Source organism: Mesoplodon bidens, assembly GCF_964165515.1.
Source record: "Mesoplodon bidens genome assembly, chromosome: 18".
NCBI lineage: Eukaryota > Metazoa > Chordata > Mammalia > Artiodactyla > Ziphiidae > Mesoplodon > Mesoplodon bidens.
The window spans coordinates 19,113,041-19,125,280 of NC_138175.1; the positions used below are offsets into that span (position 1 = coordinate 19,113,041).

Sequence of the window (12,240 nt, forward strand, 5' to 3'; positions counted from 1 at the left end):
GCCCACTGCGGCAGCCGGGCCGCAGGTGCCGCCCATAACACACGGTGTCCCGCCCAAGCCGATCCGCGTCTGCCGTCGGTCGGTGAGTGCGTGCGCTTCGTCGGTCCGCGTGTGTCTGTCTGGTCGAGCACCCCCTCCCTCTGCGGTCATGACTCCGCCGCCACCCCAGCCACCGCCCTCAGGCCCGAACCCCGTCGCAGACTCCGCTGCTGACCCCCGTCCCGGGCCTGGACCCCTGGTCGTACTGTTCGGGGCCACGGCGGGTGCGCTGGGGCAGGACCTGGGCTCCGACGAGACCGACTTAATCCTCCTAGTCTGGCAAGTGGTGGAGCCGCGGAGCCGCCAGGTAGGGTGGAAAGAGGGCGGTGGGATCTCCAGGGAGCTTCAGGATCCGAGGGGCGCAGCGGCTGATCGGTTTTCCCCGCCGCTCGCAGGTGGGGACATTGCATAAGTCGCTGGTGCGCGCCGAGGCGGCCGCACTGAGCCCGCAGTGCCGCGAGGCGAGCGGCCTGAGCGCCGACAGCCTGGCGCGGGCCGAGCCGCTGGACAAGGTGCTGCAGCAGGTGAGCGCTGGGGCCGGGGTGAATGGAGGCCCGGCCGGGCTGCAGGGACATTTCTCGGCGGGAGAGGCGGCAGGAGGCGAGGCCTGGCGCACCACAACCAACTGGCCGGGGCGGTAGGACGGGTTCCTGTTGTTTGCAACTTTCAGCGACTCCCGCGTGTGCGTGTGTCCGCGTGTGCCGGCCATTCCTAGGGGGGCGTCTTTTCAGACTTTTCAGTGGTCCACTCCTACTGAGGGGGTGGAGATGGAGGCTGCGAGACCCCTCCCAGAGTCCCCGGCCTGCGGGAGAGCTAGGCTGAGACGCCTCTGGGGACCTGCCCGGCCAGGTCTCTCAGAACAGCAGCCGGAAGCTGAAAGGGCCGAGGGGCCCAGACTTGGCCATAGGTCACGGTCCCTGCTGCCTGCGTCCTCGGCCCACCCACCCGCCAGGAAGACGCTGCAGCAGGGGCGTAGGGCGGTTTCTGCCCAGGAGGCAGGCGCCGCCAGGTGTAAGCTGCTCGTCCAGGCCTGTCTCGGCCGGCTGGCCAGGCGTGGGCGCTGTCCGGACCCCGCCTGGAGGCTACCTGCCTCCAGAGTGCAAAGGCCTGGGGTGCCTCCCGGCCCTGGCTGAAGTGGGAGTCGGTTCCCTTTGCTGTTTTTCTTATCTTCATTACTGGGCTCACCCTGTGCCTGACTCTTGAGTGGAATGAGTGAAAGTGCTTTACTAGCACAAGTTCTTTCATCTTCCAACAACTCTGGTGGTTCCTGATGAGGAAACAGGCACAAAGATGTCGAACCTGAGTCTGTTCCAGCCCAAGCTAGCCCCCACTTGAGGAGTGTGCTGGGTTGCCTTGCTCTACCAGCCTCAGATTGTATAGCTGGGGTTAGGAGAGGTTCTTGGGCCTGTGGTTTGTGCTTGTACCAGTTCTCCAGCAGGGATAGAGGGTGGGGGAGGGGCAAGGCAGCTTTCCGCCCCCTCTATGAGCAAACAACTCAGTGCCAGCCGGTCGATAAGATCTGGGTCAAAGCTCATGCTGCCCCTGGCGTCCAGGTGTGGAGTTCTGTCAGTTCTGTCCTTGGAGTTTCTCTGCCCCTCAGTTGGTCAGACCTAGGGGCGGGGCTGCCATTGACCATGAGCAGGCCGGGCCTCAGGCAGGACTGGGCCTCCCCCACCTGAGGGTGGTGCCTGGTCTGGGACAGGTTTAACCTGCTTTGCCCCGCCCTTTCCCACCTGGCTTGTCCTACTCCACCAGGTGTTTGCTCTGGCCCCATTCCAGACCTGGAGTGTGTGTGATGGGGGCTTGGGTGATATGTGACTGCTCCCATTTGGCCTGGAGAAGGTGACAGTGGACTGGGGGAGAAGGAGGATACAGAGCCAGGCCCAACAGGCATGGCCACCTCCTCCCCAGGCAGGGTAGGGCTGAACATCTGGCTGAACCAGCTTTGCAAGCCTGTGCCCTCCCTCCCCCTGCCTGCCTAGCTGTGAGTCCCTCTGTGTCTCTCCGCTCCCTATTCCTAGTTCTCACAGCTGGTGAGCGGGGATGTGGCTTTGCTGGGCGGGGGCCCCTACATGCTCTGCACTGATGGGCAGCAGCTGCTGCGACAGGTCCTGCACCCTGAGGCCTCCAGGAAGGTATGCCACCACTGAGGGCACAACAGGGGGTAGGGTTCCTAGGACCCCTCTTGTCACGGGGGTGGGCAGGGCAGCTCAGTTTCCCCCATTCATCCCCATTCCCATGTGCCCCCAGAACCTGGTGCTCCCCGACACCTTCTTCTCCTTCTACGACCTCCGCAGAGAGTTCCACGTGCAGCACCCGAGCACCCGCCCTGCCAGGGACCTCACTGTGGCCACCATGGCACAGGGTATCCGTGACCTAGCAGGATTATGGTGGAGGGGCAGCTGTAGGCTGAATGTCTCTGAGTATGTGCATGCTGGTGGGTTGAATGAACACATACAAGTTTACATTACCTGCTGCGTCCCTGCCTGCATGTCTCTGTGCCTGTGCTGGGGCACATTTGGAATGTGGGCATATGTCTACATATGTCTGGGCTGGGGACCTTTAAGGGGATCCATGAGCTGGGCCAAAACAAATGTGTTTGCCAGGATTCTGCATGTGTCTATGTAGGGGACTTGAACCTCGGTGGGACATGCTGGTTGCCCTTACATGCTGGGATTTCCTCATTGTTAGTTCTCTGCTCATAGACTTGGGGCTGGAGACAGATGCCACAGAGGACGATTTTGGCGTGTGGGAGGTGAAGACAATGGTAGCTGTCATCCTCCACCTGCTTGATGGACCCAGTGGTAAGGTTCCCCCGCCACCTTTCACCTGTTCTCAGGGCTGGGTGACTGCCTATTACTTCCTCCAAGTTCCCCTCCCCATTTGTCACCTCTGAGAGACCACAAGGTGAAAGCCCCTTTGTTACCTCCTCATCCCCCTCAACTGTCCTCTTTTTGCAGCGCTTGGTGGGGAGACCCCCCTCCACCAGACCCTGCTGACCCCCATGCCATCTCCTCTCAGGTCAACTGTTTTCGAAGCCCGAAGTGGTAAAGCAGAAATATGAGACAGGGCCTTGGTGAGTGAGGGGGCAGGGTTGGGGGTGACACCAGCTGGACAGCTCTGACTGAGCCCCGCCCCACAGCAGCAAGGCCGACGTGGTGGACAGCGAGACTGTGGTTCGGGCTCGTGGGCTGCCCTGGCAGTCATCAGACCAGGATGTGGCTAGATTCTTCAAAGGGCTCAATATTGCCAGGTGGGTACAGCAGCATGGGTGGACCCAGGAGGGCAGGCCTACCCAGGAGGCACTAACGCAGCACTGGCTCCACAGGGGTGGTGTAGCACTGTGCCTCAACGCCCAGGGCCGCAGAAATGGTGAGGCCCTCATCCGTTTTGTGGACAGCGAGCAGCGGGACCTAGCACTGCAGAGACACAAGCACCACATGGGTGTCCGCTATATTGAGGTGGGGCTCTGGGCTTGGGAGCGGAGCAGGGCAGAGCTGAGGGCGGGCAAGCATGAAACTCATGGGCTGTTCCCACAGGTATATAAAGCAACAGGAGAGGAGTTTGTAAAGATCGCAGGGGGTGAGTGTGCTCCCAACAGCATCTAGATCCCCCTGGTTCTTGATCCATGTCCTGCTTCCCCGACGCCCCTTGCCTTTCTGCTCCCGTGTGCTAGGTGTGGGTGGGTATTTGGAAGGGCACAAATGAAGTCAGTAGGTGACTCCCACGCCCCCCACCAAGGCACTTCACTAGAGGTGGCTCGTTTCCTGTCACGGGAAGACCAAGTGATCCTGCGGCTGCGGGGACTGCCCTTCTCGGCTGGGCCAGCAGATGTGCTAGGCTTCCTGGGGCCAGAGTGCCCAGTGACTGGGGGTGCCGATGGGCTGCTCTTTGTGCGCCACCCTGACGGCCGGCCCACTGGTGATGCCTTTGCCCTCTTCGCCTGTGAGGAGCTGGCACAGGCTGCATTACGCAGGCATAAGGGCACGCTGGGTAAGCGATACATTGAACTCTTCCGGAGCACTGCAGCCGAGGTGCAGCAGGTGAGCCACCCAGGGCTCCCCCTACCCCCGTGTGCTTCTCCAGGGTGCCCCTTCCATGCCCTCCTTGGCCCTGCCCTGCTTGGCATAACCAGCCTGCTGCTTCCTTCCTTACTAGGTCCTGAACCGCTATGCCTCCAGCCCACTCCTTCCCACACTGACTGCTCCACTGCTGCCCATCCCCTTCCCACTGGCAGCTGGGACCGGGAGAGACTGTGTACGCCTTCGAGGCCTGCCCTACACAGCCACCATCGAAGACATCCTAAGCTTTCTGGGGGAGGCAGCGGCTGACATTCGGCCCCACGGTGTGCACATGGTACTCAACCAGCAGGTAAAGCTGCGTCCAGTGGGGGAGCACGCTTAGTTACAGAGGGGTGTGTGATTGGGAGGAAGGCATTTTTGCACACGACAGACTGCTTACAAGATGGTGTGCACAGGGCCGGCCATCGGGTGATGCCTTCATCCAGATGACATCAGCAGAGCGGGCCCTAGCTGCTGCTCAGCGTTGCCATAAGAAAGCAATGAAGGAACGCTATGTGGAGGTGGTCCCCTGCTCCACAGAGGAGATGAGCCATGTCCTGATGGGGGGCACCTTGGGCCGCAGTGGCATGTCCCCTCCACCCTGCAAGCTGCCCTGTGAGTGTCCCAGGGGGCTGGGGAAGAAGGAGGCATGTGGGGGCCAGGATGGTATAACCCTCACTTTCTACGGTGGGGACTCCCTTCTGGCTGCCCCACCCAGGGCAGTGCTGGGCTCCCTGCAGATACGCTCTCTACTTCTGCCTCTAGGCCTCTCTCCGCCCACCTACGCCACCTTCCCGGCCACCCCAACACTCATTCCCACTGAGACAGCAGCTGTGTATCCCTCTTCAGCACTGCTCCCAGCTGCCAGGGTGCCCGCTGCCCCCACCCCGGTTGCCTACTACCCAGGGCCAGCCACTCAACTCTACATGAACTACACAGCTTACTACCCCAGGTACCCTGCTGCTAAGATTACTTCACAGTCTTGCCCCCTTGTCCTGGTTTGGGGGAGGATCATGATCCCCTTCCTGGGCCAAATAACTCAAGGTCTGCTGGAACTTCGACTTTACTCTGAGACGACAAGCGAGTGACAGATGTGGGCTGCCTGATGCCATCTACAAACTAGAACAGAGATGACTCTGTAGAGACAGGGGTATTAGGGAGGAGGAAATGAACCAAACACAAGGCAGAGGCAAGGGAAGAGGCAGGTAGGTCTTGGTCTAGGCCACAGGTGGCACTGCACTACTAAATCCCTGCCTTTCCCACCCTAGCCCCCCAGTCTCCCCCACCACTGTGGGCTACCTCACCACGCCCCCTGCTGCCCTGGCCTCTGCTCCCACCTCACTGTTGTCCCAGCCAGGAGCCCTGGTCCGTATGCAGGGTGTCCCATACACAGCTGGTATGAAGGATCTGCTCAGCATCTTCCAGGCCTACCAGGTGAGGTGTGGCTGGAGGGCTTGGGAACCTGGCTGAGCCTGGAGGTCCCTGCCTAAATATCTGTCACTTCTGCAGCTAGCCCCTGATGACTACACCAGTCTGATGCCTGTTGGTGACCCACCTCGCACTGTGCTACAGGCCCCCAAAGAATGGGTGTGTTTGTAGGTGAGGGAGCCAGGAGGTAAGAGCTGGCTGATGTCCTCAGCTAACGGGACTCTCCTGCATCCAGAGAACCAGCGCCCTCAACCTGGTTGGTAGCTTCTTTCTGGTTTGTCAAAATTCTCAGAAGGCCCCCAGAGGAGCTCAAGCCCCAGCTCCATCCCCCCTACTTATTACTCTGCTTGTTCATCCCAAAGATGATGGCTGGACCCTGAATGCAGGGCTGGGGGTGAAATGGCACTACCCTGCTCCCAGTGGTCTGATCTGGGCCTCTTAAGTAGCAGAAAGCCTTTGTTCTGTTTTGGCTATGGTCCATGCCTACAGATTCCATAGGGCGGATGTCCATAGCAGGCTTGCTTTCTTTTTAAAAAATGTAAACCCTGGTGCCTTCAGCGTTATGACTCCAGGGGGCTTCTGAGTAAAGATCCCAATGTTCTACCTTCCCCTGTCCCTTCTGGTGGGGGGCAGGGTGGCAGAGAGCGCTGGCCCCAGTCCCCAGGATACTGACCTCCGTGGTCACACTGCGCCAGGGGTGGTCCCCCCTAAGGATGCTAGCCCCCCTCTAGCTTGACACAGAATAACAGATGGCAAAAATCACAGGCTGTTTTGATGGACTGCACTGCAATATCCCCAGAGGACAATAGGGGGCAGGAGGCCCTCACACAAAAACTCAGGCTTGACTTTTAAAGGGACTTCTGCCTACTTTTCATGCACACCTTGGGCAGGTCAGTTGTCCTGAACTCAGCAGACACCTTGGAATGTCCTTTGCACCCATTAGAGGGTGCTGAACTGAAGCTTCGGAAGGAATTTGGAACTCTACCCTCTCCTCCGTAAAATAAACAAAGGTTCCCAACCAAGTGGACTTTTTAAAAGCCAAAGTGCCCTTCACTTTGGCACCGAGTGAGGGGCTCCACACCAGCCCCATGCAGAGGAACACTCAGGCAGATTTCAAGGAGACTGTTGACCTGTCACCGTTTATTAGTTCAGCACTGTAAGTGAGGAGCCTGGACTGCTGGCTCTGCTTCCCTTTGTATTTGTGTGAGGAGCACTGTACTCCTATAAAAGGTTTTAAAATACAAAATGTACAAGAAAACACAATCTCAAGTGCTGTAAACATAACTGAGAATCAGTTCCTTAATTGAACATCATCCATTTTATAAAATATAAGGTTTCAACTTGAACCCATCTGAGCCTTACAGGTGACCATCTGTTGTTCTGAGTATCAAAAACAGCGCTTTACAGCCAGACTCAGCAGAGCTCTGGTGATAGTGGCTAACCCTGGGCAGGGGTGGGTTGCACCCCGGGCAGCAGCACCACACTTGAACCCAAAGACATCTGTTCCTAGCTGTTTTCAGCCATGTTTCTCTGTGCATCTCCAGTAAGCAGAAAGCTGCTCATCCCATTCCTCAACCCAAGATATTGCATGGGTTGGAGGGGGAAGGGGTGGGTCCTAGCACATGCCCAGTTGCTCAGTGCTGTTACTAGAAATCAATTTGCATAGTCCAATGGATGTGTGCTGTAACACCACTATGTTGCACAAAAATTAAGGTATTTATCTACAAAACCAAAAAATACTGTCTTTTACACCAAAGCTTTTACAAAGCTGATACAAAACTGCTTACATAGTATACAAAGCTCTATTTTAAAATTTAATTTTTATTTTAAATAGGAAAGAGCATTTCTAGTGCTACAGGCATCAAGGTATTTAAAAGGCATCAAAATTTGGTGCATAGCAACTCTGTATCATAGAGGCTTTTATTCTTGAGGGCAGCAGAGCAACCCCCAAAGGGTCTTGCAAGGGAAGCTCTTGCAAGAACCCCATGTGAGGCAGCTACACCAGGGGCAAGAGGGAGGAGGCAAGTCTGGCCAACTCTCTGGAACTTCATCTCAAGGCGGCCAGCTGCCACAACCCCTCCAAAGCAAACTCTGGGCTTCCAACCACAGGCCCTGAAGCAAATCTCATTATCCACACTGTGACACAAAACTCACTTTCAAAGAAAATGTGACAACAACAGGCTCCAAGAAGGACTAGAGTGATTTGCTGAAGTACAGGCATTTTTTTCTAACTAATTTTAGGGAGAAATCTAAAACATCATGGCTTAAAGGTTAAAAAAAAAAAAAAAAAAAAAAAAAAGGACCATACTTCCTCATCCTCGGTCAATAGCTCCTAACTGGTTGACTAGAGGTGGTAGACAATGAGCTGGCTCCCTCCACCCAGGCCTCACTTGGCCTCAGTAGACAGTCCTGGCATCTAGGACCCACAATCTCCTCGAATAATAGCATAAAGCCTTTGACCAGCCCAGCACACTGTCTCACATGTAGGCACTCAGAAAATTTGCTTCCTGAACAAAAGTACATTTCATTTGAAAACATACTGCAAACTTCAGGGGTGTTGAAATAGGCCCAAGCCTTGGAATGGGAAACTAATCCCATTAAGGGGAGGGCTAAGGGCAGGGTTTGAAAAGAGCACCCAAGTCGGGCACCTCCTTTGGTAGACAGCAGGCTGGAGTTTCTTGCTGGCCCCGCCTTGGGCACCAGCCTTACCAGCAGCACCACCAGGACATCTTTGGTGTGGAGGGTCAGGTTTAGAATGCTATCTCAGTTTTGGAATTGCCTCAAAGCCTTTTAGAAAAAGGCTGTTTTTTAGGCCATGCAGATGGGAGGGTAGGCCAGAATCATTTTAGGCTGTAAACAGAATGAGGGAAAAGCCTTCCATGCCAGTGTAAATCTTAAAAGCGTCCCATCTGGAATCCTGAATGTTCTCTGCTCCTGATCTTGAAGCATAGCTCATTTGTACTTAGCTTCTGACACAGCCTGGCCTCTAGAGATAAGCTAGAAGCAGCAAAGTTGCCTAAACAAATCATCACAAGATTGTGGCAACCAAATGCAGATGCTTCCACTTGGAAAAGGTCTGGGACCAGAGGACACAAAAGGGAAGAGGACTCCACAGTCTACCTGTTTGTAGGATGTCAGGAAATTAAACCTACCAAGCTAAGAAACCCCACCTTTCAAAGTTCCCTTACATGTAGTTATCTTACCCAAGGCCCTGAGGGAAAAAAGCAATTTCAACATGGAGACAGCATGGAGAGATTGCAGGAAGATTACCTAGAAAGTTACAAAAATGCTATGCTCTGGAATGTCATTTTATATTCCAACACTTCAATGATTGGAATGGTGTCATTTTATCTAACAGTTTACTTTTATAAAGAGGTATGAGCTACATTTGGCTTTACTTCCTATGAATCTATGAAAGGCTTCAGGACACATGCTGAGTTTCCGAGGCATAGGTGTGGGCTTGGGGGAATAAATTTTTTTTTAATGTTTGCCTCTGGAAGGTTTTATCAAAAGTTTCTACTTTAAAAATATCATCAAAGCTAAAGAGTCCTTCAAATGACAATAAAGCAGTACAAATCACCAATCCTAGCTAAGCAACCAGATCACCTGCAAAAGCAGCACCTCTGAAATGGAGAGCCTGCTGCATTCACACTCAAAGCACCCATCATATAAAAAGTATCCTATTTAAATATAAAAAGCAAAGCTCATTTCCCCAAAGATCAGACAGCCTGTGCTGCTCCTGTTCTTTTACAAAATCTACCCAAGGCCTGAGTTGGAGGAATGCTGCTTTCCCCACATATGGTGATCCCAACTCCTGGCTCCATCCTGAAGGTTGCAGAGTTGGAAGCCCAAGGTCCAAAGAGAGAAACATGCTGAGAAGTACATGATGGTGGACACAAGGCTGCAGTCAGCGCTGTTAGAGCCCGTCGGATCTTCCTAAATCCAGGGAATCAGGACCTGGGAGGGGAGCCTGCTTGCTCGCCCCTGTTCCTTGGGAAACAGAAATCTGGGACATGTCTCTCCCAATTACCTCGTTCACTGAAAAACAAGAAAGGGAAGAGTGATTAGTGACCTCTGTGTGACTGACCATATGATGCTCAATGCCAAGCACTATTTCAAAGACATTTTTTCCCTTTCCATCGCTTTCTATAAAGATAAAGGCAGTGCTTAAAGTCTGCTCTTGAACTGGATGGCAACATCACTCCAAAAGTACCTTTCAGTTCAATTTTGCTTGGGAAGGGGAATGGCTGAGGGAAAAGGTAAACGTTCTTACCCTCACTCTAAAGGCTCTTGCTCTAGCAGAAGATAGGATACTTTTGAAATGTGTTCACCTTAATCTAACTTTTCCTTAATTTCATCCTTTTAGGAGGGTTTTCCCTCTCTGATTCCTGCACTGCACCTGTATATAAAGTAAATGAAAATAAATGCTTTGATGACAGTAAACCACTGAGATTTGGGGGTTATTTTGTTACCCTATGCTAATGCAAACATCCTTTATCATGTGGGGGCATTTGTATTATTTCTGATCCTTTCAGAAAAGCCTCTTGATTTTGTTGGTTTCTACGATGTGCCAAGCACCTCAGGAAGCACAGTCTTCTGTGAGGTCCAGTACAAAGAGTTTTAATCTTAAGGAACCAACATAGACGGGAACACCCCAAATAAGAAACTTTAGTTCTCTCACCATGAGAACTCTGCTTTGAAATGAAACTTCTTTGCTTTATCAACTAAAGATTCTATTCTAATTCCACTCCTAGGCATATACTCAAAAGAACTGAAAACATACATCCACATAAAAACTTGTACTCAAATGTTCATACCAGCATTATTCATAATAGCTCCAAAGTGGAAATAACCCAAACGTCTACCATGAATGAATGAATAAACAAAATGTGGTCTATTCCACAAAATGAAATATTATTCAGTCTTATAAAAAGAATGAAGTTCTAATACATGCTACAACATGGATGAACCTTGGAAACATTATGCTAAGTGAAAGAAGCCAAACACAAGACGTCATATATTGTTTGATTCCATTTATATAAAATGGCCAGAACTGACAGAAAATAAATAGGTGGTTGCCAGGAGTAATGGGAAGGAAGGAATGGGGAGTGGCTACTCAGGGGTATGGGGTTTCTTTCTGGAGTAATGAAAATGTTTAAAAATTAGATACTGATGATGATTGCACAACTCTATGAATATACTAAAAAACCAATGACTTGTGTATTTTCAAGGATGAATTTTATAGTAATGAACTATATCTCAATATAGCTGTTATAAACAAAAACAGACCAAGACAAAAAAAATCTCTATAATTAGTATTTGAAGTGATCATAGAGGAAAGGAGACACTAATGATTGTTTAAGAAATCTTCAAGGACTTCTCTGGTGGTGCAGTGGTTAAGAATCCGCCTGCCAATGCAGGAGACACAGGTTCAAGCCCTGGTTCGGGAAGATCCCACATGCCGTGGAGCAACTAAGCCTGTGCGCCACAACTACTGAGCTTGCGCTCTAGAGCCTGCGAGCCACAACTACTGAGCCCATGTGCCACAACTACTGAAGCCCGTGTGCCTAGAGCCCATGCTCCACAACAAAAGAAGCCACCACAATGAGAAGCCCATGCACTGCAACAAAGAGTAGCCCCCACTTGCCATAACTAGAGAGAAAGCCCACGTGCAGCAACGGAGACCCAACACAGCCAAAAAAAAGAAAAAAGAAAAGATTAAGAAAAGGAAAAGAGGACTTCCCTGGTGGCACAGTGGTGGTTAAGAATCTGCCTGCCAATGCAGGGGACACAGGTTCGGGCCCTGGTCCAGGAAGATCCCACATGCCATGGAGCAACTAAGCCTGTGTCCCACAACTACTGAGCCTGCACTCTAGAGCCCATGTGCCACAACTACTGAGCCTGTGTGCCACAACTACTGAAGCCCACGTGCCTAGAGCCCGTGCTCCGCAACAAGAGAAGCCACCACAGTGAGAAGCTTGACCACTGCAACGAAGAGTAGCCCCCACTCGCCACAACTAGAGAAAGCCTGTGCAGCAACGAAGACCCAGCGCAGCCAAAAATAAATAAATAAACTAAAAAAAAAAGAAATGGGGGCCTCCCTGGTGGCGCAGTGGTTGAGAGTCCGCCTGCCGATGCAGGGGATACGGGTTCGTGCCCCGGTCTGGGAGGATCCCATATGCCGCGGAGCGGCTGGGCCCGTGAGCCATGGCCGCTGGGCCTGCGCGTCCGGAGCCTGTGCTCCGCAACGGGAGAGGCCACGGCAGTGAGAGGCCCGCATACCGCAAAAAGAAAAAAAAAAAAAAAAAAAAAAGAAATGGCTTCAAACCCCTTTAAAAACATCTTCAAATATTAACATCTAATCTTTTTAAAAATTAATTAATTAGTTAATTTTTTTGGCTGTGTTGGGTCTTCATTTCTGTGCGAGGGCTTTCTCTAGTTGCGGCGAGTGGGGGCCACTCTTCATCGCGGTGCGTGGGCCTCTCACTCTCGCGGCCTCTCTTGTTGCGGAGCACAGGCTCCAGACGTGCAAGCTCAGTAGCTGTGGCTCACGGGCCCAGTTGCTCTGCGGCATGTGGGATCTTCCCAGACCAGGGCTCGAACCCGTGTCCCCTGCACTGGCAGGCGGATTCTCAACCACTGCGCCACCAGGGAAGCCCCCCATCTAATCTTTTTATTGTTTAGGTAGTTAAGAAAAAAATTCTTCAAACTC

The 12,240-nt window shown here is 52.6% G+C and overlaps 2 protein-coding genes across 7 annotated transcripts in view; one reads left to right on the top strand and one right to left on the bottom strand.

Annotated features, from left to right (window-relative positions):
- The first annotated feature begins 62 nt into the window (after window positions 1-62).
- ESRP2 (epithelial splicing regulatory protein 2) lies at window positions 63-10,075 on the top strand. Of its 6 annotated transcripts, none has more exons than XM_081217756.1 (15): window positions 63-346; window positions 435-563; window positions 2,061-2,174; window positions 2,290-2,476; window positions 2,745-2,843; window positions 3,061-3,115; window positions 3,182-3,292; window positions 3,368-3,500; window positions 3,579-3,621; window positions 3,781-4,082; window positions 4,198-4,410; window positions 4,517-4,715; window positions 4,866-5,052; window positions 5,369-5,534; window positions 5,610-5,879. In XM_081217756.1, exons 1-15 carry the CDS (start codon window positions 149-151, stop codon window positions 5,697-5,699), a joined length of 2,226 nt encoding a protein of 741 aa, XP_081073882.1. In that variant the 5' UTR covers window positions 63-148; the 3' UTR covers window positions 5,700-5,879. The 6 variants fall into 6 exon arrangements, with proteins under 6 accessions (XP_081073882.1, XP_081073885.1, XP_081073883.1 ...); XM_081217759.1 differs by having other exon boundaries at window positions 4,950-5,052; XM_081217757.1 differs by having other exon boundaries at window positions 3,185-3,292.
- NFATC3 (nuclear factor of activated T cells 3) overlaps window positions 7,224-12,240 on the bottom strand; it is a 137,920-nt gene continuing 132,903 nt past the window's right edge. The window contains 1 exon segment of the mRNA XM_081217752.1: window positions 7,224-9,566. Coding sequence (XP_081073878.1) covers window positions 9,445-9,566 — 122 coding nt within the window. The 3' untranslated portion in view covers window positions 7,224-9,444.